The sequence below is a fragment of the Anser anser genome (genome assembly GCF_964211835.1).
Source record: "Anser anser genome assembly, chromosome: 17".
NCBI classification, from domain to species: domain Eukaryota; kingdom Metazoa; phylum Chordata; class Aves; order Anseriformes; family Anatidae; genus Anser; species Anser anser.
In genome coordinates this window covers 3,687,320-3,710,187 of record NC_139738.1, presented here as the reverse complement: position 1 = coordinate 3,710,187, position 22,868 = coordinate 3,687,320, and the positions used below count along the sequence as shown (strand labels likewise).

Genomic DNA, 22,868 nt, shown 5'->3' with positions numbered 1-22,868 from the left:
GGGCTTCTATAAATAACTGCGGTGCTGCAAAAGGCTGGAGCCCGGCTGCTTCTGCCCCTCCTGGGAGCAGAGCCCCGGGGGTTCGGGGAGCCGCCGGCCCCGTGCGCCCAGCGGGACTGGTGGCAGCAGGAGGGGGGCAGCTGTAGGGTTTAGAGCTGTAAGGTTTGGAGCTGTAAGGTTTGGAGCTGTAAGGTTTGGAGCTGTAGGGTTTAGAGCTGTAAGGTTTAGAGCTGTAAGGTTTTGAGCTGTAAGGTTTTGAGCTGTAAGGTTTGGAGCTGTAAGGTTTTGAGCTGTAAGGTTTGGAGCTGTAAGGTTTTGAGCTGTAAGGTTTAGAGCTGTAAGGTTTGGAGCTGTAAGGTTTGGAGCTGTAAGGTTTTCTTTAGAGCAAACACGCCGGGGGGAACGGCACGTTGCTGGTCACAGCGCCGATCGCGTTAGGCACGGCTCTTAGGAGGAATCCTAGTTTTCCCTGAAAAAAACACCAGTTGTTGCTGCTGGCTGTGATTTTGGGGGGCTGCCAGCAGTCACTGGGACGTGGCTTTGCTGTTGGAGAGGGAAGGGAACTTGCAGAAGTGCCCCTGCATAAAACGTTGGGGTTTTCTGGCAGGGGTCCCCAGAGGGATGCCCGGCTGCTTTGCCCAGCCGTAAAGGGTTAATGAACTCTGCAAGGAAGAGGCTGTTTTGAAAGTCAGCCGTGTGGAGGCCTTTGACAGGTTTTATGGCATGTCTGTTATCAGCGCCTGGCTGTACGACCGGCTCCGTGGGGCTGCGCTGCGTTTGTCCCCGCGGGGCTCCTCCGGCTCCCAGACGGGGCAGATGCAGAGCCCAACAAGCCCGGTGTGTCTGCAAGGTTTCACCTAGCAAACCCCACAGGACTCAGGCAGGTCTAGGAAAACATCCTCGGCCAGTTTTTGAAACCCCTTGTCCGAGGATCTCCCAGTCTGGGAGCTGCCCCAGCGAGAAACGACCTTTCCTGTTTAAAATACGCACGCTTTGGGTTAACCTTGTCCAGCTCCTCTGTCCCAGCATCGTTTCTTTTCGCCTCCTTGCCAGCTGCTTGCTGCGGGGCTGCTCCCCACAACAAGACGGAGCTGCTGGGCTGTCCCTCGGAGCAGCGGGGTGACAAATCTGCCCCCTGACAAACCCGTAATTACGGGATCGGGCACCTTTACCCCCTGAGACGTTGCTGTCCCCGTCGGCTTCTTCCACTCCTGGCCGATGCCGTGGTCCTGTGAGAGTCCCCGCAAGCAGACAGCGGCGATCCCAAACCTTTCCTGCTCAGGGCTTGCAAAACTCACATGTGAATTCCCTGCGTGTTTTGTGCTTGCCTTTTTCACACCCACCTGCAGCACCAGGGGAGGAAAAAAGTTTCGTCGCTTGCTCTGACTGCGCTGCCTGGCTTTCCTCAATCCCTAAAACAGAAATATTTATTCTGCAGCTACCTTCTGCATTCCCATTGACGGCTCGCTATTAGCGTGACCACTTCCACGCAGCAAGGGGCTCACACCACAGTCAGGAAGCTCTGTCTGGATCCTTTTGAAGTGTTTCTTCTAAAAGTAACCCTGTAGTTTTGCTTATCATACACGTCTCCGTTTGGGATTCGCTTCCTTTGCCAATTTTCCATAATTCCTAGATTTTAACGTGTGTGTAACTTCAATATATATATTAGCTTTCCCACATTTATTTATTTTTCTGCTGTTAGTTATACTTCGAATCTATTACCGTATTTTTCTACCATGTGTTTCACTTCAAATCTAATCCAGGCTGCTCCTTTCCAGCTCATACAACCGTCCCGAGCTGCAGCCTCCTGAACACCCTAAGCAATAATCGTCGATATTTTCTTCCTGCTCCTTTTTTCCTTTTTTTTTTCCCAGCCGAACCAAGCGGTGATTTATTCCCTTTAGGAAAAACGCTCCCGAGGAGCTCCTTAGGGGCTCCAGCCTCGTCCCGTCTGCCGAGCTTCGGTCTCCCCATGCCTCCTGGGAGCAGTGCCCGTGCGTGCCAGGGCATCCATCCCTGCGGGTGCCGCGGTGCGCACGGGGCCGTGGCGCTGGAGCCGGCACCCAGCCCCTCCCCGCGGCACGCAGCGCGTCCCGGCCCCACGCGGGGAGGGAGGAGAAGCGGAGCAGCTGAGAAACCTCGGCCAAAAGTCTGTTTGCTCGCTGCTCACACCCACAAGAGTCACTGCAGACGGAAGCGGGGAATGGCTGCGTGACACACCGACCGCCCCGGCTCCGCGCGCCCGCTCGCTGCTCCCAGCTGCTCCCGCTGCCGCCGGCATGGGGAACATAACTTGTGTTCCCCAGGCACCTGGGAGGTTCAGGCACTCGTTCAGAAGGAAACCTTCGCTGAAGAAAGGGTGAGTACGCTCGTTTTTACTCGGGACGGTTTTTCCAGCTGCCTTTGCTGACTGTCTCCACGCGGGACGGGGCTGAGCCCTGCTTGGGGAGCCCAGGAGTTGTTGGCAGGCTCGGCGAAGGAGGGCTCCTGGGGGGTTTTGGGTGGTGCTGGCAGTGCCAAACGTGATCGACTGGCTGCCAGCACCTGGGAGGTTATTGCGGGGCTGGGCTGGGGTATCCCAGCGAGGCTGCCCTGGGGAAAAACCTGATTTGGGTCATTTTGGGTTGAAAAATGGAAACTCCCCCCCCCCGTGGGGCAGATGGGGCGCAGGGCGAAATGCCTGACGTTCTTCCTCTACACCCACAGCCTTTTATACGTGACGCCCAGAGCTGTGGTGCCGTGGGGTGGAAAAGCAACCTTCACATCCCTTTAATTTCAGGTGGCCCCGAATCCCAGCACCCTGCCCCTTCAGGCCGATCCCTGCTTGTACCCCCGGAGGAAGAAAATACCTGTGAAATCCTCTCGGGGCTTTGGTGTCGGGTGCCCGGGACAGCACTCGGGTACCACAGTCCCAAAATAGAGCCCGGGAGGAGACGCTGCCACCGGTCCCGGGTCTCGGGGCTGCCCTAAACCAGGAGCAAGGCAGCGGGAGAAGGGTTGGGGAACTGGGACCCCGAGGGCTGACACCGGTCCCGGCTCCCCGGGGAGATGAGAGGCGAGGAAAGGTGCTGGGAAATCCCAGCGAAGCAGTCCCGGTGCTTCCAAACCGGTGCCTGCTCCTTACCGGTGTGCGCATCAGGAGGAGCTGGGGGCTCTGCTGGGAGCGGGAGGAAAGGGAGAGGAAAACCACAGAGCTCCCAATAAAACCTGGCTGTGTGCGTGTGTGTGTGTAAGTGCTCACATCTCCGCGCCGGGGGGCTGACAGCAGCCGTCGGGGCTGGATGGGGCCTCTGCCTTCTGAGCAGAACATCCTTCCCTACTCCTTTGGAGGCTCGGCTGAGCCCGGCTGATCGTCTGGCTATGGGAAGAAATGATAAAAACAAAACAACAAACCGAAACAAAACCCAAACACCGACAGGTGCAGCACAAAACCCATTACAACCGTCCCAGGCTGTTTATCAGCCCATTAAAGGGCTGGGATGATTAGAAAGCCCATGACAAATTGCTTACTTAGCGTTCCGACTTCCTTATTTCTGGGAAGAAATGAGAATTCGCTACGCATCAGCCTAGCTCTGTGTTTACATGCGTGTTTTGTTTCAGTTTTTCTTTTTTTTTTTCCCTCCCCTCTGTAGGCAAAATGGCAAGAAAAAACTGCCCAGCTTTTTCGGCATAGACGGAGGTGGGGAGAGAGATACAACCACAGACAAAATCCTGCAGTACATCCCGGGAAAGGCAAGTACCAACGCATCCTGCCCCCCTCCCCAGCCTTCCCAGGGTTTCTTCCCACCCATCCCAGGGCCAGATGTGTGCAAAAAGGGCCCCGAATGGGGTGGCGGCAGGTTTGTCTCCCACCCACCACCCGGGGGCTGAGCCCCCTGCCTCTCCTGGCAGCATCACCGACAGCTCGAGGTCCCTAAAGAGGGGTTGAGGGGACCTGCCGCGTCCCAAAATTTGTCTGAGGGTTGTGGGGTGCTGAGGGCAAGGCAGGCAGCATGGTGGGAACATCCCCCCCCCCCAACACACACACACACCCCGTTCCTCTGCTCGTGGTTCTTTGTTTCTGGGTCGCCCCGTTGGAGGAAGGGAAAATGAGAGCGAGCGCTCCAAGGTGATTCATTCCCACGCTGGAATGAGACGGAGCAGGCGGCACGCTCGCGGGGAGCCTTGGGAAGATAATCAGGAAGGGCAGGTCTGCCCCGGGCACGTAGCAGCCCTGCGGCCGTATGGCCCGCTTCCCAGCCCCGCTCGGGGCACGCTGGGGCGCACCGACGAGCCCCGATGCGTTTGCCTGGCTTTTGGGGTTGCCCAGGGCCGCGGATGGAGCAGTCCCGGGCATGTGCCCCCCTCCCGTGTGGGTTTGGGGAAGGGGAAACTGAGGCAGGGGTCGCAGGACGCTGGCGGGACTTTGCCCCTTGGGTTTCTCAGCTGGTGCCGAGATGCTTTGTCGGGGGCTCAGTGTCCAGGCTCTAGGCAGTCCCCCAGCTCGGAGGGGTGGGTGCTGTCCCCTCTGTTTGGGGGCACCCTGGTCGGTGCAGGGGGAAGCTGTTTGGCTGCCCGTGACTTCTGGCTGAGGGCAGTTGGGGTGGGCACGGCTCCCTGCCTGCCCCCAGCGGGGCCGTGCAGCACCTCGGGGGGACCAGACGCCGCCTACGTCCCCCGGGAGAGCTGCGGTGGCAGCAGGTCCTGCAAAAGGAACCCCGCGAGCTGCCGGGAGAGAGGTGGCCGAGGATGATTCGCAGGGGAGCAGAAGTGCGGGATCCCCTCGGGGCAGGAAGGAGGGAGGAGCAGCGGGGTGGATGTTACCCCCGCCGGGGGCGGCTGGGATCCACGCTCCCTGCCCAGCCGCAAGCATCTTGTGCGGCCGGGAGAAAGCCACGGTTTAGTCCTTTTCCCAACCCTCGTTTTTCAAGGAAAAAAAAAAAACAGCAGGAGGTGACCAGGTGCTGCGGGGCTTTGGAGGGACTCGGACATCCCCATCTCAGAGGCGATGGGGTCACCCGCGCTGTGCCCATGGCAAACAGCTTGGGATGAGGGCAAGAAACATCCCTGAAAACCTGTCCCCATGACCCCACAGTGGATATTGTCCCTGGCACGCCAAGCCAGCCCCCCCGCTCCCACCCAGCGCCTTTATTCCCACTTTCCCACACCTAAAATTTGGGGGGGGGGGGGAGGACGGGGCAGAAGAGCAGCGCTTCTCCTCTGCCTGTTTTATCATCCGGCAGCAGCTTTCGGCGCCCCGGGGCAGCAGCAGCAGCAACCCTGCGAGGCTGAGCCCTTCCTGGGCCGGTGATTCAGCGGGGAGTCACCGGGGGCTGCAGGGGCTGGGGCGGGTTAATCAGCAACCGGCTCTACCTGCGGGATGAAGCAGCGGGGACGGAGGCGGGGAGCGAGGATGTGTCGGGGTGGTCACGCTGCTGCTCACCCGCTGCGTCGCCAAACCCCGAGAAAAATAAGATTTCCAGGGGTCTGTGCTGCCCGCGGCGCAAGGGGACAGCTGAGATGCCCCAAAAATGCGCTCCTTGGGCAGGGAGAGGGTTCGCCCCCAGCACGACCCAGCCAGGGGAGGGCTTCCAATCGCTGATTTCCTTTATTTTTGGCTGCGCGAGGTCGTTGTGGGGTTGCCGGTGCTGCTTTTTGGGGGATGGCTGGGTGCAGGCTGTAAACCTGTCCCCCAGTGGGCTGCCCCGGGGACGTCCGAGGTGTCTGCCTTCTGCAGGGCTTGGGTTCACGCAGCCTGGAAACTGCCTTTGTACCCAGGCAGAGCATCAGGAGCTTGTGGGGAAGGGCATCGAGCAGGGGCTGAGCCCAGCCCAGGTGCTGGCCAAGCCACGGGTCCCTGGCAGGAGCAGCAGAGCCCATGCTTGGGACGCCTTGTTCGCATGGCCAACGCACCCGGAGCGCTGCGGGTCACCGCTGCGCCTGGTGGGGACCTGTTCTCCAGGGATCTTGGCGGAGGACCTGGTCCAGCTGCTGGGTTTGGAGGTGCCCAGCTCCCAGCGCCGCCCTCCTGAGATGCGGGCAGGGACCTGTGGAAAGCTGGGGGCGGCTCCCCCGGTGCCTACTCAAAGGCTGTGTGCGATTTGGGTTTAACAGTGAAAAACAAACGGGTTGGAAAAGTCCAGGAGAGCCCTGCCGGGTAAAAAATTGACCAGAGCAGTCCCACTTCTTCCTGCAATACCTGATGAGGAATGATAAGACGGCTGGCGCTTGAAAGGCTTCTCAATTACATCTTTCTCAAGAGAGAAAAATCCTGCTCCCCCCCCTCTTTGACCCTGGCCGGGCGAGCAGCTGGGCTGTGCCCAAACTGCGCCGTCTGCCTCGCTGCAGCTCCGCAGCTGAGAGCTGGAGAGCTGAAGCTGGCCCCAAACTCCTCAGCAGGCTGTTTTTGTTAATGTTTCACTGTCTGTGCCCTGGTGTGGTGGCCTCGTCCCCATCGGGGCATTGCATCCCCCCTAAAGATGGGATCTGGAGATGCTGCTGCCCTGCCCTGGGCTTGAAGGAAGGGACGGGGGTGTCGGGGGCACCTCACCCCTGCGGGGCTCTTTGCCAAAATCACTGCTGGCTTCCCGGCATCCAAGCTGCTTTTGCATCCCGGGGCCTCACTTATTAGAGGGCAATTTCAGGCTGAGATCTGGCCAGCAGCATTGCTGGGGCAGCCTCGCTGCTCCTCTCTGCGTCCCTGCTCTCATTCCTGCGCCCCGCCTCACCCCGCTGCCAGGCTTTGTTATCGGTGCCCCCGCCGCCAGCCGATCGGCCGCTCCGTGTTCTGGCAGCAGCTTGCAGCACCAACGCAATCCTTTCCTATGCTTAATTGCCTCTCGGTGAGAGCGTTAATTGGCAGCCGGCGGGTTCCTACCTCCAGGGGAGGATCCGGGTGCATGTGCACGGGTACCCGCATGGAACCGGCTGGAGGGAGACGGGGAGCAGAGAAAGGCTCAGCCCGCACCCCAAAAAGCTGCCTAAATCCACGAGGGTGCGGCGGGAGCTCCAGCCCTCGCGGGTGGAAGGCTCCTGGGAGGGGATGGGGGCCGGAGATGGGCAGGGTGATGGGTGAGGAGAGGGGTTAATGCCATTCCGCAGGGCTGAGTCACGGGGGCCCCAGCACGGATCTGGTGCGCGCTGCTGGCTCGCCATCCATCACGGGGCGCAGGCAGCTGTCTCGCTGGCCGGCGGCGGCGGGGGAGCGAGGGCTGCGCGGGGCGAGAGCTGTCACCCCATCCCCGTGCGCCCTGGCTCCCTGCTAGTTCCTGGAAATGCTGCTGCGACGAGCGGGGAGCCGCATGCCACCGCCAAGCCCTCTGGCGCGGGACAAAACCCAGCCTGCAACGGGCAGAGCGGGGTCCCCCCAGGGTGGCTTCGCAGCCAGGGAAAGCTTGCATCTCCCACCTGCCTTTCTCTTTTTCTCTGGAATTAATATCCCGGAGTCCGTGGCGTGCCTAAGACTGATATTTAGGTCTCGGATGTGCACGCAGGGTGTGGGCCTGGGGGGATTCTGTGGTCTTGCTGGGATACAGCCCCTCCTTCACCCCAAAGAGTCAACCAGCCTCCAGGAAAAACCAAGACCGAAAAGAACATTCTCCCCAGAGAAACTGCAGGGAGAGCTTTTCACCCCCGGGCTTGGCGCAATACCCCACGGGCTTTCGGCAGCGCAGTGCAATAGGGGTGTGGGTTGGTGTCATTGCACAAGGGAGGGATTTCCATATAACCAGGGCTCAGGAAATAAGAGACTCCCTGCCTGGAAGGCAGACTGTGTTTGCTGAGCCTGGGTTGATCCTTGCTCCAGTGAATTTAATTAGGACGGCAGGGGGTCAGCTGTGGAGCTGGGCGACCCTAAATGTAGGATGTGCTTCTGCGCCCCCTCTTTCCCACCCCATAAAGCCTCCTTTTAGCTCCATATCTCCCCAGGCCCGCCAGCAGCACCCGAAGACAGCACGCTGGCATGGAGACCCAGCAACAAACAGCAGGGGCTGGGCACCCTCCCAGGGCACCCTTTGGAGGACGGGTCACGCTGGGAACATCTCCTCCATCCAGCCCTCCCACCTCTGATTTGTTTCTCCTGAACCCTTTGTACAGCACATTCAGAACCAAGAAAACCAGAAAGAAAACCTGGACCAGAGGTTCCCCAGCCTATTCAAGAGGGGAAGGAGGAAAACGGTTGTCAGGAACCTGGGGAAAATCATCTATTACTCCAAGGTCAAGCTAAAGCTTCAGCACTGCCAGGTAAGTCACGGCACGGGCCTGCGGGCTCGGAGGGGCCCTGCAGGGCTGGGAAGAGACGAGCACTTTTGGGCAACGGGACCCATGGGGACCTCCTCCAGCTATGGCTGGTGTCCGTCAGAGCCCCCCAAAAATGTATTTTTTTTTTTTTAATTTTCTGCAGGAGGTGAATGACTGCTACCTGGAGCTGTTCCAGTCTTACCTGTACTTCCAGTCCATGGGCTTCAACGGGCTCGCCTACCAGGTGGGGCATCTCCTGGGCAGCACGGCCAAACTGGGGGCACTGGGAGGACAGAACGGGACGGGACAGGACAGGCAAACCCCGCTCCTGGGGCTGTGCTGGCCGCCGCTGAGCAATCTTTTAACCTGGTGGTGCTGGTTAATTACAGGCAAAGGCTGTTTTGCCAAAAAAATCACAGCCGAGCAAAGCCTCAATGCACTCTTCCTCCACGGGAGTGAGTATCTGCAGCTGAGCGTTGCTGTTTTGGGGATGTTCAGAAAATTCGTCCCTTTTAGAAATGATTTATTGTCTTCTAGGTCACTTGAGGTTAATGCGATGTGACAATGCAGTCTCTTGAGTCAGCCAGCAAGCCAGCCTTCAGCCGAAAAGACACATGTCAGAATATAAACAATATCACAAAATCCCCTGTCTGCCTTATAAACAGCCCCTCAGATTATTAATTCTAAAGGAATTAAAAAGAAATTAATGTGCCGGCAGTGGCCCCTGGATATTACGGCAATTTGCATCCTTTACAGCCCTTGTTCAGAGAGCCCACGACAGGGAGCACAAACTTGTCATCTGTCCCCGTGCCTCGTTGCAGGAACCCGGCAGCCCAGTTTTGCTTTATGGGCATTTCCATCTGGTTTTCTTTGCTAAATCAGCATTGTTTCGTTGAGCTTTCTCTTAAAACCAAAAGATTTGAAGCGTACGGAGAGCATTCTGGCCAGCAGGGCTGTGGACATCCCAAATATTTCCAGTTTTCTGCAGTCCAACCTGCTGGGGCCGGGGCTGGGCTCCCAGTCCCCCACGATACAGGGGTGCTCGTCGCCCGTCCCCCGAGATAACGGTGTATCCTTCTCGCGCAGGGACTGCTGCCTCTGAAAGAGCTGAACGTGTGTGAAATCGAGACTGGGAAGAGCCCGGGGCAGGAGGATCACGCCTTCCGCATCACAGGTCGGTGCCTCCGCGCTCGCTTCGGGAATGGGGAGCAAAGGGTGCGTTAGTCACAGCTGCCTGCTCTTTGTCCCCCTCGGACCTAGTCCCAGAGGAAAACACACTGAGAGAGGAGACAGGGAGGTGATGCTCGTCCTCCCACCGTTTGCATCCTTCCCTCCGAGGCTCCGAAATTCCTGGCCTCGGATGCCCAGGGCTGCAGGCAGGGAAGGGGCTGGGGGGGGAGCGCAGGGGATGGGCCGATGGGGCACCTGGTGGTGGTTCCTGCAGGAGCTGTGCATGCTGATGTAGATTTGAATGCAAACTGCAGCAGTGCTGAGAGGTGAACGGCCCCACCAGTAACACCAGCTGGGTGCCATCGTAGCACAGCATCACTTCTTTGACTCTCCCCCAGCAGCACTCCTGCCTCCATGAGCCTTTTAGACTTTTCTCGGCGAGATCTTCCTTTATAAAACATTTCCCGGGATCACAACCTGCTGCAGCATGGCCGGAGGCTTCTTTGGGCAAAGTCATTACAGAGCTGCAGCAGCCCCAAGCCGGGCAGTTACAGCTTGAAGTGCACAGAAATAAGCGGTTAACCCTGTAAAGACAGAGCCAAGGAAGCTCATTCATGTCCTGTGCCCACTGCTAGAAAGCCGTGCAATGGCCTCTCAAACAAAAAAAATAACCTATAAAAAGGAGCTGGGAAAAATGACCCACTAATTTTAAGGACTGCCGGGTTGTTGCATCATTGAGCTGCGTGGGGCAGGGCTCTCGAACCCTTTTTGGCAGCCGAAAAGACGAAGGAAATCTCCGCGCAGGGCTGGGCAGACGCGCTCTGATCGCGCTGAAACGCGGGCAAGCGCGGCTGGGTGGAAAATCGCCCCGAGCTGTGCTGGGTTTGGGTCCTGCTCAGGGGAAGAACAAACCGAGGCTCTTCTGGCAGAGGGAGGTGGTTAGGAAATAGTGACAAGGAGAGGCCGGGGAGACAGAGGTGTTTAGGAATCCCGTGAGATCAGCGGAGCAGTTTTATTTCTCCGCTGGAGAGGGAGAAACCGAGGCGCAGCAGGAGCAGAGCCTGGTGTGTGGCCTCAGGGTGGGAGTCTTTTGTCTCATGACTTGGAGACAGAAGACACGAGCCCATCCTCTTGTGAAATCCTGCGGATTTTCCCCAGGAACTGTGCTTTCTGGGCAGCTCGGTGCCTTGGAAGGTGCCAGCACCGTCGCTGCTGATGCTGGCACCTTGGCTGCTCCAGGCTCCGGAGCATCCTGGTGCCCCTGCCCCAGCTGGGGGTGCTGCAGCAGCTTTTTGCTGGCTCCAGGCAGAGCTCTGGGTGGGAACGGGCTGCAGCCGCGCAGGGAAGTGGCTTCGTTGACCCCGACCTTCCCCTGGGAGCCTTCCCACGGAAAGGGGAAGCGCGGGGCAGACGAAGGGCGCACGAGGGCCGGCACAGGTTGCTCAGCCCCGCTGCGTCACGGCGCTGCCACAGGCTGTGCTGCTGGAGTTCCTCTTCTCCTTTTTCCCCCCCTTAGCACCCCGTCGGATGTGGCGGTGAGGGGTGTAGCAGGGCACGCAGTGCCGTGCTGGGAAAGATTCCCGCTGCCTCTGAGATGGTCTGGGTGCTCCGAAAGGGCTCGGAGCTTCCCGAACATCTGGATAACGTTGTCACGTATGCACCCTCCCGGCTGCCCTGCACAGGGCAGGGAATCTCTTTATCTCTGCTGCAAGGGCAGGGAAATCAAGGCAGGGGAAGAGGCGAGAGCTCGGAGCCACGCGGGTCGATGGGCACACGGGTGCCCAGGGCTGCGTGCCACCGAAGTGCTGCGACGGGTCTGAGCACCGTGACTCACGGGCTGCCACTCAGCTGCCTCGGTTTCCCCACCTCTGTGTTTGTGTTAGTGCATTTCTGGACAGACGGAGGTGTCTCAGAGTCTTAATTAAGCGATAGTCGCAGATAATGCGGGAATTACGAGATGACAGGCGCTCCACAGGAGGGCAAAGTACCGTGTTTATGCCGTGCGCTCGTTATCTGAGTACCTCCAAGTCCCATGAATCCAGGCCTTATGAAGCATGCACCAAATATGGCTTTAATTGTGAGATCACGGGTAAATTATTAATCACAACGTCCATTCTGCAGCGTGCCAGAAATGATTATTAACGTCATTAGGTTGTCTCTGCAGTGAGTAGCAGGGGGTGTGTGAGACTGGGGCTTGTGCTACGAAGGGAACGATAGCCGGAGACGCTAAACCCAACAAGATGTAGGGCTGTTCCTCCCTCCCGGGCCACGTCTGAGAGCAGCTTCAGCTCGTCTGGCACAGGCCCTATCTGGTGAGGCAATAAACAGGCAGTATTGGGAAGCTGCTGCTGCTCCGTGTGTTTGCAGCCGAAGCGAAACCAAGAGCACCACTATGGTTTGGCGAGGTGTCATGGATGCTTTCCGCAAGCCGACGGGGGCTTGCGGAGTTAAAAGCTGCCTGCTGTTCTCAGGCATGACTTTTGGACTCTTGGACTTTTGCTCCTGACTTGGTTTTGGACAGAAAAAGGGCAGTCAGAGCTAGAGGTGACCGCAGGAGCTGAAGGTGCCGGCGAGGTTGCCTCCCGAGAGCTTCCCAGCAGCCCGTCCCATGCCAGGAAACGTGACGGAGGTGGTGGCAGCGTGGGCTGGAGCTCGGTGGCCGGAGAGCAATGTCCCAGGCAGCCCGGGGTGCGATGTGCTGAGCCAGCACAGCCCCGGCCAGCTGATTGCCCTGCGATGCTCGTGCCCTTATCTGCTCGTCTCATCTCGTTTCTCCCAGGTCCTTTGCTGAATCCCCTTATCGTGTTCTGCCCGACTGAGTCAGAGCTGAAGCAGTGGCTTTACCACCTGGAGAAACAGATCCACCTGAACGGAGGGAGCCTGGGCCTGCCCTTCCTCTCTCAGGTGAGCGTCTTGGGCCGGTGAAGCTGTGTTAGAGGGGGACAACCCCTCCAGCCAGCTGCTCTCAGCATTTTCCAGCACCTTTTTCCATCCTCCTTTGGGGCTCGGGGCTCCTCCAGCCTGCAGAGCGTGAGCAGAGGGCAGGGGGTGGAAAGGCAGCGGAGCTCTGGGTCCGCTTCCAAGCGCTCCCTGCTGTGCTCGCTGCTATTTCCAAATGCTGGGCGGAGACGTGGGGTTTGATCTGGGCCCGATCCCCTCTTCTCCAGGCTGGCTGCTTCCCTGCAGCAGCCAGGAGCCGCCCCTCCAGTTGGCGTGCAGGGGTCCGGCAGGGTGTGGGTGCCAAAAGGGAGCCCTGCCACCCAGGGGTGCCGCACCACGAGGTTTGGGGCTGCTTCGGAGAAATTCTCACCCAGCTGGCTGCTGGTGCAAATGTCCTGAGCTTGCAAAACATTTCAGAGGAGGAGGCTGGGAGCGGGGTCTAGCAAACAGGACCAGATTCAAGAGGCCTGCCTTCTCTTCCAAGCTTTAGGGGGTGTTCTCCTCCCCTCCTGCCTCTGTCTGCCCACGTGTAAAACGTGGATATTCCCCTCTGAATTCCCAAAACGTGCAGATGATGCTAGGCTGGAAAGCTGGCTCCTGCACAGGTTTATTTGCTCTTTCCTGCCTCTGCCCCGCTTGCGAAGTGTCCTGCCGTGGGCCCTGTGCTGGCTTAGCGCTCAGGGGAGGACACAGCTTCCCTGCTCCTCAGCCCTGCTCCTGTCCCCAGGATGACTGGCAGCAGAGCTCCATGGGGAAGGAGGAGCTGCGGTGGTCCGTGCAGAACATGCCCGTCCAGGAGTGGAGAGGGACCCAGCGGGAATCCCTCGGCAACGTCCTCTGTGCTTCCAAAGTGAAGCTTCAGCACTTGCCTTTCCAGGTAGGACGCAGCCTCGGGTCGGCCAGGCCGATGGTGCAGAGCCCTGCCCAACTGCTGCCAACCATCCAGGGGGTCCCCGAGGGCTCCTTTAACCCGCGCCCCTGTAAATGGGACAAGATTTGTCACTGTTCCTCCAGCCCAGCTGCGGTGCCAGGGGACGGCACGTGTGCGCAACGAGCATTTGGAGGTCGGAGCTGGCAGCTGGAGCTGCAGGAGCCTCGCCGGGAGGCTGTGCTCCGGCAGCAGCTGGGCTCTGTCCCCGGGGCTGAGCCTTCCCCCTCTTTGCTTTTCCAAGGAGCAGCACGACCGGCTGCTGGTGCTTTACCCTTCCACCCTGGTGATAGTGTCTGAAGAGCACAACGCTTTCTACTTCAAGGTAAGTTCATTCGCAAGCCTCTTCTCCCTCCCTCCCCAACCCACCGCGGCGATTTCAGCGCGGCCCCAGCTCTTTATTCCCCTCCACCCGGCTTTCCCTGCGCTCCCCGTCTTGGCAAGGGCTCTCCCTCCACGCTGCTCCCTTGCCAGCTGGCAGGCGAGCAGGCAGAGGGATGTTGTGAGCCATCTTCCCATGAGAAACACCTTGCCCTCCTACAAAAGCCCCGGGGGGAAGGAGGTGGCTGCCAAGGCTCTGGGAGGAGGAGGTTGGCGTGCTCCTGGGCGGCCGTGCCGGCGGCTTCCCGAGCCCCTTTCTGCGGCACTGCTTGTGATCGAGGAGCACGGGAGCTGCATCTGCATGGCCTGCGGTGTGAGCCCTTAAGCCCCCTTGCCAGCATCCGTCCTAGACACGGCTGTGATGGCTGTTAACCAGCCCGGTGCTCCCCGACCCTGTTTTCTCGTGCTGCAACGAGTGTGCCGAGACAAGCCGCGCACTGCCCAGCCGGCAGGTGCAGCGGCACCGGGACGTGGCGGTGCTGAGCTCGGCGGTGTCCTTGTTAGCTGCTGAGACAGGAGCCAGGGACCAGGGACGAGGAAGCCCTGTGGAGGTGGAGGGCTTGCGAATTTCAGCATGAACCCGCCGGGGTCCTTCGTGCTATTTCCCCATGCCCATGTCACCGCCCTGAGCGCTGCAGGCTGCTTGTAATTCAAGCGGGAAGCCCTGCACGGAGCATCTCACTGGCTGCAGGAGGCCGTGCCCGCAGTGGGAAGGGGCACAAGGAGGGATGCACACCATTAAAAGCTCTCCTCTCTCAGCCACCCGGGTGTTTTCCAGCAGCTGGTGGCTCCTGCGACACGCCTCTGACTGCGCCTGCTTTCGGGAACGCGTACTTTGCAGCTCCTGGGAACGGGGCACCGCGCAAGGGGGGCCCTGGGCTGGGCTCCCGGATTAACTCATCCCTTTTGAAACCTTAAACCAGATTTGTCTTCCCCGGCCACGCAACGCTGCCTTCCCACGGTGCCGGAGCGTGGGTCCGCGGGCGCCTCGCTAGCGGTGCCGAGGGCAGGGCTGCGCGGCTGACTCACGGCCGGCTCCCTGCAGCACCAACCGGCTTTTCCACGGGCGTGCCGGGGCACAGCAGCCTTCTCCCAGGGCTTCTGCCAGCCGGCTTCCCTTCCTTCCCCGCGAGCAGACGCCGAGCCCTGCCTCTGGTGTGCGAGGGAAGAGCCTGGCCCTTTTGTTCTCCGGTTTTGGGCTGGTGCGCACGGGGCTGACCCGAAGCAGCCGGTTCTGGCGAACCGCTGTTGGGAAAACGCCCCCAGGCAAGGTGTCGAGGGGGCGCAGGGGGGCTTCTAGGAGGGGGGCCGTGCCCCAAAAAGGCTGGAGGGGCTGCACGGACAGGGTGCATGCTGTTTGCAAGGGATGCTCCGCGCCTACCCCGCACCAGCCCCCACCCACGCGCGGCACCCGTGTGAGCCGAAGCATCAAAGTCCACCTCTGACAGCAGCAGGGGAAACTGAGTCACGGCGCGGAGCTTTCCCTCCCACATTCATCCTCCTGGCGCTGCTCGGCCAGCAAATTCCTTGGCTGTGCAGGAGAAGTATTGTTTTTTTAGAAAAAACTGGTTTTTTTTTAAAAGGGAGCTGTGTGTGCTCCTGGGGCACTGCGGTGAGGCAGCCGCCCGCACAGGTCCCCGACACCTGCAGCCTGTGCGGCGGGGACAGTGAGGGCGTGATGAGTTGTGGGGTTTTTTTGCCAGAAACCTGATTTTTGCAGCTGGAGAACTCAGGGAAATGGATCCCAAGCGACTGCACCTTGTGCAAGGAGCTTAGGATCAGTGACAGGGCTTTGCTCCTGCTTTCGGTGCTTGGTGAGGGGCACGGTGAGGTGGGCGCTCGGGTTTTGGGCACTGCTCAGGTCCCGCGTGTGCCATCCTGGCCAAAATTGTCCCAGGGCCACTGCCAGCAGCAGGGGTACGGTGACCAGGGGAGGGGAGCAGGGGCTGCAGGGACCGAGGGACGATGTCCCACTCAGCTCACAGAAAGGGAGAGAAATTAAAAATAAAGCAGGGAGCTCATCGGCGAGTGGTGTCCAGCGCAAAATCTGCTTCAGCTGCTTGCCCAGGGTGCTTCTTGCTCATCTGGGGAGCCCCAGAAAAAGAGATCCCGATGCTAATTCAGCGTTGCCAAGCCCTGGGCCCTTCTGCCAGGCTGCACAGGGAACCAAACTGTCACCGGTGGCACTTGGTGCAGTGAAACCCCAACAGGCCACCGGAGTGGCATCCACATCTGAGCCCCACGGCCCCGGAGCTCACGTTTCCCCCGCTGGCATTTACAGGGCTCAGCCCTGCCTTTGTGAGGCTTCGCAGGGTGTGGGTGCTGGGGATTCCTGGCTGCGAGGCTGGAAATCCCAGCCCGGCACGTCCAACCTCCTTCAGGACCACGTTTGCACAATTTTCTGGAGAAGTCAGCTGTTAAAGCGTGGGAAATGAAAGCAGGGAAAGGCATTTTTCTGAGCTCACTTCTCAGGGAGGGCTTTGTAAGGACACCCACGGCTCGTGCAGCCCCGCTGCCTTCCCAGGCTTCTCCCCATACCCCGTGAAGATCCCCCAGCTCCCTCCAGCTCAGCCCGGTCCTCGCTGCCAGCACTGCTTCACGGCTCTTCTCCTGCTCCCAGCTGTGCTGGCAGAACCTCGCCGTCAGCTCCTGAAGCCTCTTGGCTTCCCTGGGGGGCAAAAATCTGGTGCAAGGGAGCGGAGCCAGCGGTGCCTGCTCGGGCGGGCGCACAGCCCCCGGCGCAGCCCGCGTGTGCTCAGCCTGCTTCTCTCTCCCCCAGGGCGAGCTGCCGCTCAACGCCATCCAGGTGTTTTTTGAAGAGAACGAGAAAACCTCCTTTTTGATAGAAGGTGCGTGTCCGCCGTGCCGAGGGCTGTGCCGGCAGCGGCTGCGGAGCTCGGGCTGGTTTCGCTGGGCTGCTGCGAGCATCCTGGCACCCAGACCTGGTGAACCGAGCCACGTGGGTGCCATCCTTTGGATCTGGGCCGCCTTTGTCCCCGTCCCACGAAGGCAGAGCATCCTCCCGCGACTCCCGTGCTGCTCTGGATGCCCGCGGGACATGGGGAGGGACGGAGCAGGAGGGGTGCCCACGGGTTTTTGGAGGAATCGCCGCGGGCTGCGCTCGCCCCCAGTGCCAGCGGGACACGGTGCTGTTTTACAGGCCGGCTGATCAATTCGATCCGGGTGATCTGCCGCAGCTATGACGATTACCGGGAGTGGCTCGACTGCCTGAAAACAGCCCAGTTTCGAAACGCCGACTCCTCCCTGTCCGGATCAGAGAGCTTCTCGGGATCAAAGCAGCCACACCTCGGCCAGGTAACAGGCGCTGCGGGTTCGCGTGGCCCCCGATGGATGTCTCCGGGGGCTCTGCCTGTCCTGCCTTTGGCCAAGTGTGAACAGAATACTCTTGTGACACAGCAGGCTTTGCTTCAGGTGCCCCACTTGAAGGCTCGAGGTGTGCCAGGGGAGGTTTTGTGAAGGATTTCTTGCTGGAGAGGGCAGTTGGGCACTGGGACAGGCTGGTGTTGGAGCTCCCAGCCCTTGGGGGCATTTCAGAGAGGTGGGGACGCGGCACTAAGGGACGTGGCTCGGTGATGGGACACTGTAGGTCAGGCTGATGGCTGGACTTGGTGGTCTTGAAGGTCTTCTCCAGCCTCAATGGCTCCATCATTCTATGCCTCTAAGACTGTCATGAAGTTGCCGATCCCTGCAAACTAGCTTTGAAGCCCTACTTTGTACCATATAGGCTGATATTACACCGAATTCCCCCAAAAGCAGATCCCTGGCTGCAGCAGAGCATTGCCACACAGTGAGGAGCTCCCAGCAGGACACCACCAGGGTCCTACAAGGAAAATCCCCCCGGTGGCGTTGCGGGGGGATGGGGTCGGGGTGCCCGGGCACCCACCTCCCTGCTGCAAGCACCCCTGGGTGGGCTGGACCACGGAGCCGCGGCTCCATCCTGCCCAGGCTCAGCCCCAGGGAGCAGCACAGAGGGCAGGGTGTGGGGATGCTCGGGGTGCTCTGACACACCCCCCTTCTCTCCCCCAACAGCTTGGTGGCAGCGGGAGAGGCTCGCTGGCCTCCGATGGCCGCACAAACTCCTGGGCATCCGGAGGGAAAGGGGCCACCTTGACGCACCTCTCCCAGAACAGCGGCTCCTTCCACGACGCACAGTCCTTCGTGCTGCTGTCGGAGGGCAGGGTGCTGGAGGACTCGTTCAGCTCCAGCTACTCCCAGCCTCTCCACGTAAGTGAACCCCCAAAACCCGGGACATTTGTGGGGTCAGAGCGATCCACCCAGGTGCCCGGGTGGGCTGAGCTCGCACGGTCTGTATTCGCGGCGCGGCGTTGCAAATCCGTGCTCGGAGCCTGTGTTTGTCCTGGCTCAGCTCTGTCACTGCTGATAAGGGAAAGGCTGATAAACACCCCCAGTTCTTAAATTTTTTTTGCATAAGGGTTGTAGGTACGGGTTGCAAAAGGCTGGAGGCGGCCACACGACCGTGGGGGTGTCCCAGCACGGAGTGGTGCCCGTGGCACCCCGAGCAGGGCAGCGATGGTGCATCGGCTGCGTGCATGCATGCCCAGGCTGTTGGAAAGAGCCCATTTCACCTTCTCCTCGCAGTGCCTGCCCCACGCCAACTGGCCGAGCACCGGGCTGCCCGCGCAGGAGCTGCGGAGGGGCGGCAGCGCCAGGAAATCCAAAGGCAGAAGCGGCCAGGACGCGGAGAGGACGGCGCGCGGCCTCATCCCTGAGCACCCCGGCGGCGAGCTCGTGCCCACGGCGTACAGCGAGCCCTACTCAGCAATTAACTCATGGCATCGCCCCGCGGCCCCCCCGTCCCACCCGGAGCTGAGCAATGTAAGGGGCTGTGGGGTCTGGGGGCTGCCCTCCTACCTGGGGTGGGTGTAACTGCAGGGATCTGGTGCCCGTTTCTCTCCGGTGCCTTGTGCTTTCCTCACCGGTGCTGTAAGGCAGCGGGGAAATCATTTCCACAGGGGCCAGCCCCCATCCCCTTTGTCTGAGAAACATTTGGGGTCATCACCGCGTTCCTGCCACAGTTTCCCCACCTGGATGGAGCCTGGCGGGTGCTGCCCCCCCTGCACACCCGGCTCCCTCGGCACACGCAGCGCGGCCGGATCCGTCTGCCTGCGAGAGGCACCCCGTGCTGCTGCAGGTCGCCTCCCTGCCTCGGCACACAGCTTTTGGGCTCCCGAAATCGTGCCCCCGGCCATTTCTTTTCCTGCTGTCTGCCTGAGCCCGAGCAGATGTGGCACTGCAGGACCGGCAGGGCGGCGGGCTGGGGCAGGGCACGGCACGGCTCGGTTCTCCTCCAGCCGGGACAGAGGCAGAGGGAACAGGTTTCCCCTTGCCTTATCGCTCCATGCCGGTACCACAACAGCCCCGGGAAAAGCCAGAAACCACGAAACAAAGGCCCAGGCTGATATGTCGCCCAGCCTCCAGAAACTGGAGATGAGTCAGAGGCAGAGAGCGCCTGATCCACACCCCCCCGAATAACCGGGGGCCTGCTGGAGGCGATATTTCTAGTTCTGTGCATCCCTTAGCAGCCTTGGCTGGTGCCCCCCGTATCGCTGAGCCCCCTCTCCCCCTGGAGGGCTCCTCCTGACCCTGACCCTGAGCCGCCCGTGGGTTTCGCCCTCCTCCCTTCACACCTGGCCACCCTCCGTCACCCCTAGCGGGGTGCTGTGCGCGACCTGCACCCGTTCTTTCTTTCGCGGCGAGGGCTTTTGGCACTGGAATGTAGCAGAACTTGCAAGGCGGAGAGAAAAACCTTGTTTTGCCTAAGTCTGCAGCAACAATCTGCTCGCAGCAGGGCTGGTTCACAGTGTGGGGGAGCAGCCGGTCTCCACGGCAGGCATCAGCTCTGCAATTTGTTCTCCTTAAGGTCCTGCAGTGCCCGAAGACCTCCCAGCCCCTGCCCAGCAGACACTGGAGGGAGATGCCCGGGGCGCAGAGACCTCCCCAGCCTCCTGCTGATGCTTCTTACCTTTCCAGCGTGAGTTGTGCGAGCAGCCCTGGCTCAGCCCGGTGCTGGGGTGCAGGGGTGGTGTGAAGCGCTCCGGGACTGCGTGGCTACGCCGTCCCCATCAGCACATTTTTTTCCTTCCCAGGTCTCATCCCTGCCAGAGGAACATCTGGGCCCCCTGCTGCAGCCACCAGGTGAGACCCTCGGGAGCTGCTGGGGTGCCGCAGCCCCCTCCGCTCCCCCAGCATCGCTCGGAGCAGGGCTGGGAGGGCACGTGGGGGGACTTGTGCACGTCCTCCCTCTTTTCTAACCCTGCCGGTGACGGAGCAGGCAGCCACGGGGCGCTCAGCAGCTCTCCGAGCTCCTCTTTTGCTTTCCTGCAGGTGACAGCAGCGGCGCTTACGACCTGCCCGAGGGCTGCTCGCGCCGCGGCTCCGCGGCCTACCACGACTACGCCGAGCTGCAGAGCTTCCAGAGCGACTTCAGCTACGACAACCTGTGGGAGGCCGAGGGGAGGGCGCCCAGCACCCCGCGGGGCTCCCCAACGCCCAGCCCGCAGTTCTACCAGGCCTGAGGAGGGGTCCCACGGCCAGGCACACATCAGCCCCCGGGCTCTTTTCCCCCCTGGGCTTCCCATCCCGGCGGGGTGCAGGGAGCAAAGGGAGGGGATCTGTGATGAATCCTACGAATTGCCGTTAAGCCAAACCTTCCCCCTTGAGCTCTGAGGTCTGGGAAGATGTAGGGGACGTGCCCGGCACAGCGCGCGGGGTCGGTAGCGATAGCTGTGCTCGTAGGGTTGTCCTCCTGCAAGATCGGAGCTGTCTGGCAGAGACGGAGAAAGAAAGCCAGGGTCTTTGGGGAAGTTCTTTCCATTTTATGCAAAAAAAAAATCCTTTCCTGACGGTGCTGGCTCCAAACCATAGCGCGACCTGCAATACTGAGAGCCTGACACCTCGGAGGTGGAATAAAGCAAGGTGCTGCCACAAAATAAGCCACAAAATAAGGCTCGTGTTTACCCAGGACTTCCCAGAAAGGATGCCCTAGGTTCCCCCTACGGGACCGCGTCCTCCCCTCCCACCTCTCCGCACATCGCTGGGCCCACACCAGAAGCTGCCTGGGGTTACTTGGGCAGGGAGGGAAGGAAAATAATCCTCTGCAGAGACCTGCGGCTCGCTCTGCCCCCCGCCACAGCAGCAGCAGGATTCAGGACACAAACAACAGGGGACAGAGTCTCGGTGCTATCTCTTTGCAGCCTCTTCAGCCAGATCCTTTAGCACATACAGGGCAGCAGCAAACCCGAATGTTTTCTTTTACCTGAGGCTCCAAATTCTTAACCTTTGTTCCCTAAGGAGGCTGCAAGCCGAGCATAGTAGCAAAAAATCTCGATTTTCATTCTTTCACTGGTGCAAACAAAACAATCCAGGAGCTCTTTGTACTTGAATATCTATGCATTGTATCGTAGTGTTTTGTTACGGTTTGTTTTTCGGAAGGCAACCAGCCAAGTTTACATGTAAGGTTTGATTGTATTTTATGTATTTAATGTGTAAATGTGTCTGAGTTGTAGATCTATTTAATTTTGTAGCTGAGTTGTAGGCCTATTTAATTTTGTAGCCGTGGATGACGTTCAGTACTGTAGAACGGGCAGCTCTGTGCTCCTCCGTGTGTGTATGTGTCGGTTTGGGTCTTCTAGCTGTTATTGTTCTGTTTCAGGTTCACTTTCATGTTAGGAAGATTTGTCCCTAATAACTTAACCCCCAAGGACCTATTTATTCAGGACGGGATCTCAGCAGGGAGCGGCAAAGGCACGTGCTGTCCTGGCGGGGGCCGTGCTCGTGGGCTTTTAATGCACGTTGGCATTAAAGCTGTCACCACGATCCTTTTAATTGTGTTTTTAACGGCGATGTCTGCGTTGTACCAAAGGGGGAAAAGCCCTCCCCGTTACTGTAAAAGTTCCCCAGTAGATCACTGTGAGCCCGTGCAAATACAACAAACCTTCTTCTGGAAGACTTTTGTTCTCTCTTTTTCCAGCACCTGGCTTGGTGGCGGTGAATTTTCGCCCCTTGCTGCTGTAACAGACCCCTTCCTCCCCTGAGGACCTTGTGTCCCCGGGTCGGGGAGGATCCCCGGCGTGCTGACTCCCTGGGTCAGGGCAGGCACGTGCAAGCACCTAATCCCAGAGCAAAGTCTCCACCGCATGGCGGATTAATGCCAAAGCTCACCGGCCTCTGCTTTCCCCCGGAGTCCTGGGGGTCTCGGAAAGGAGCTCTCCAAGCTGCCTCCTGCACCCCTATCGATCAGCAATGGGTGGACACAGACGCAAGGGGCCCCCGACAGCAGGATCCTGCTGCCCAGCACCCAAAGCGCCTGCCAGAGCTCGCAGAGCTCGCCCCAGCTACGTCGGGGCTAAATTTGTCCCTTCCAAGCGCTGCCCTTTGGACGTGCAGGCTGCTCATTTCTCACGCCTCCAGCGCCGCCCCCGTGCGCGGCCGCCGGGGTGTGCGCGGCTCCTATTTCGGGTCCTGGACTGTGTTCATGCCTCGGCACCTGAGGTATGGCCTGGCCCTGTCCCTGCCGTGCTGCCGGGCAGCGTTTTGGGGTGACAGGCGAGCCTGCCCTTAGCACACGGGCGCCGTCGGGGTTCGCACCGATGGAGAGCTGGGCTGGGGGTGTGGGCACGACCCAAGCGTCCCACCTTTGCCCAGCTGCTCAGGAAGACCTGCTCTCTGCTCTTTCTTCGCTGCTACCCCATAGCAACTAAGGATTATGATGGCAAACTGCCACTGAAATGCTTGTACAGCCCCTGCCTACAAGCAGCTAAAGGAGTTTGGCTTATTCCCCTTCCCAGCTGGGGTTGGGTCCCCTATAAGCAGCCCTTCTCCCTGGTCTCCCTCTATTTATCCCTGCTCGGAAGGTTGTACGGTTTTCCCAGGCTGGCACCATTAATACACAACAATTTATGTGCATATACAAGCCCTAAAGTGTTTCCTAACCAGCCCCCACGAGCATCAGACCGGTCAGGCCTCCCACCTGAGCTCCACAGCCCGCCTTCCCTGTCGAGTCATTGGGTTTGGTGGCCTTGGGTTTTCCTGAAGGTTTCCCATCGGGATGCTGACCCAGTGAACGCGCGAAATACCTCCCTTTTCCTGGAAAATGCCTTCATCCACCCCAGCAGCAGCAGCACAGCCTGAGTGAGGCTGGGGGGCACATCCCGCGGCTCCGCACGGTCACAGGACACCCGCCTCTATTCGC

General features: G+C 59.9%; 1 protein-coding gene across 2 annotated transcripts; it reads left to right on the top strand.

Moving 5' to 3' along the window:
* Window positions 1-1,949: 1,949 nt before the first annotated feature.
* Window positions 1,950-21,618, top strand: PLEKHN1 (pleckstrin homology domain containing N1). 2 transcript variants are annotated; one of them, XM_083803234.1, is made up of 15 exons: window positions 1,950-2,359; window positions 3,633-3,732; window positions 8,074-8,220; window positions 8,381-8,461; window positions 9,304-9,391; window positions 12,167-12,291; window positions 13,037-13,204; window positions 13,500-13,580; window positions 16,416-16,485; window positions 16,797-16,951; window positions 17,687-17,881; window positions 18,257-18,493; window positions 19,539-19,649; window positions 19,765-19,813; window positions 20,003-21,618. In XM_083803234.1, exons 1-15 carry the CDS (start codon window positions 2,280-2,282, stop codon window positions 20,191-20,193), a joined length of 1,878 nt encoding a protein of 625 aa, XP_083659360.1. In that variant the 5' UTR covers window positions 1,950-2,279; the 3' UTR covers window positions 20,194-21,618. The 2 variants fall into 2 exon arrangements, with proteins under 2 accessions (XP_083659360.1, XP_083659359.1); XM_083803233.1 differs by having other exon boundaries at window positions 2,141-2,359; window positions 13,055-13,204.
* The last annotated feature ends 1,250 nt before the right edge of the window (window positions 21,619-22,868 follow it).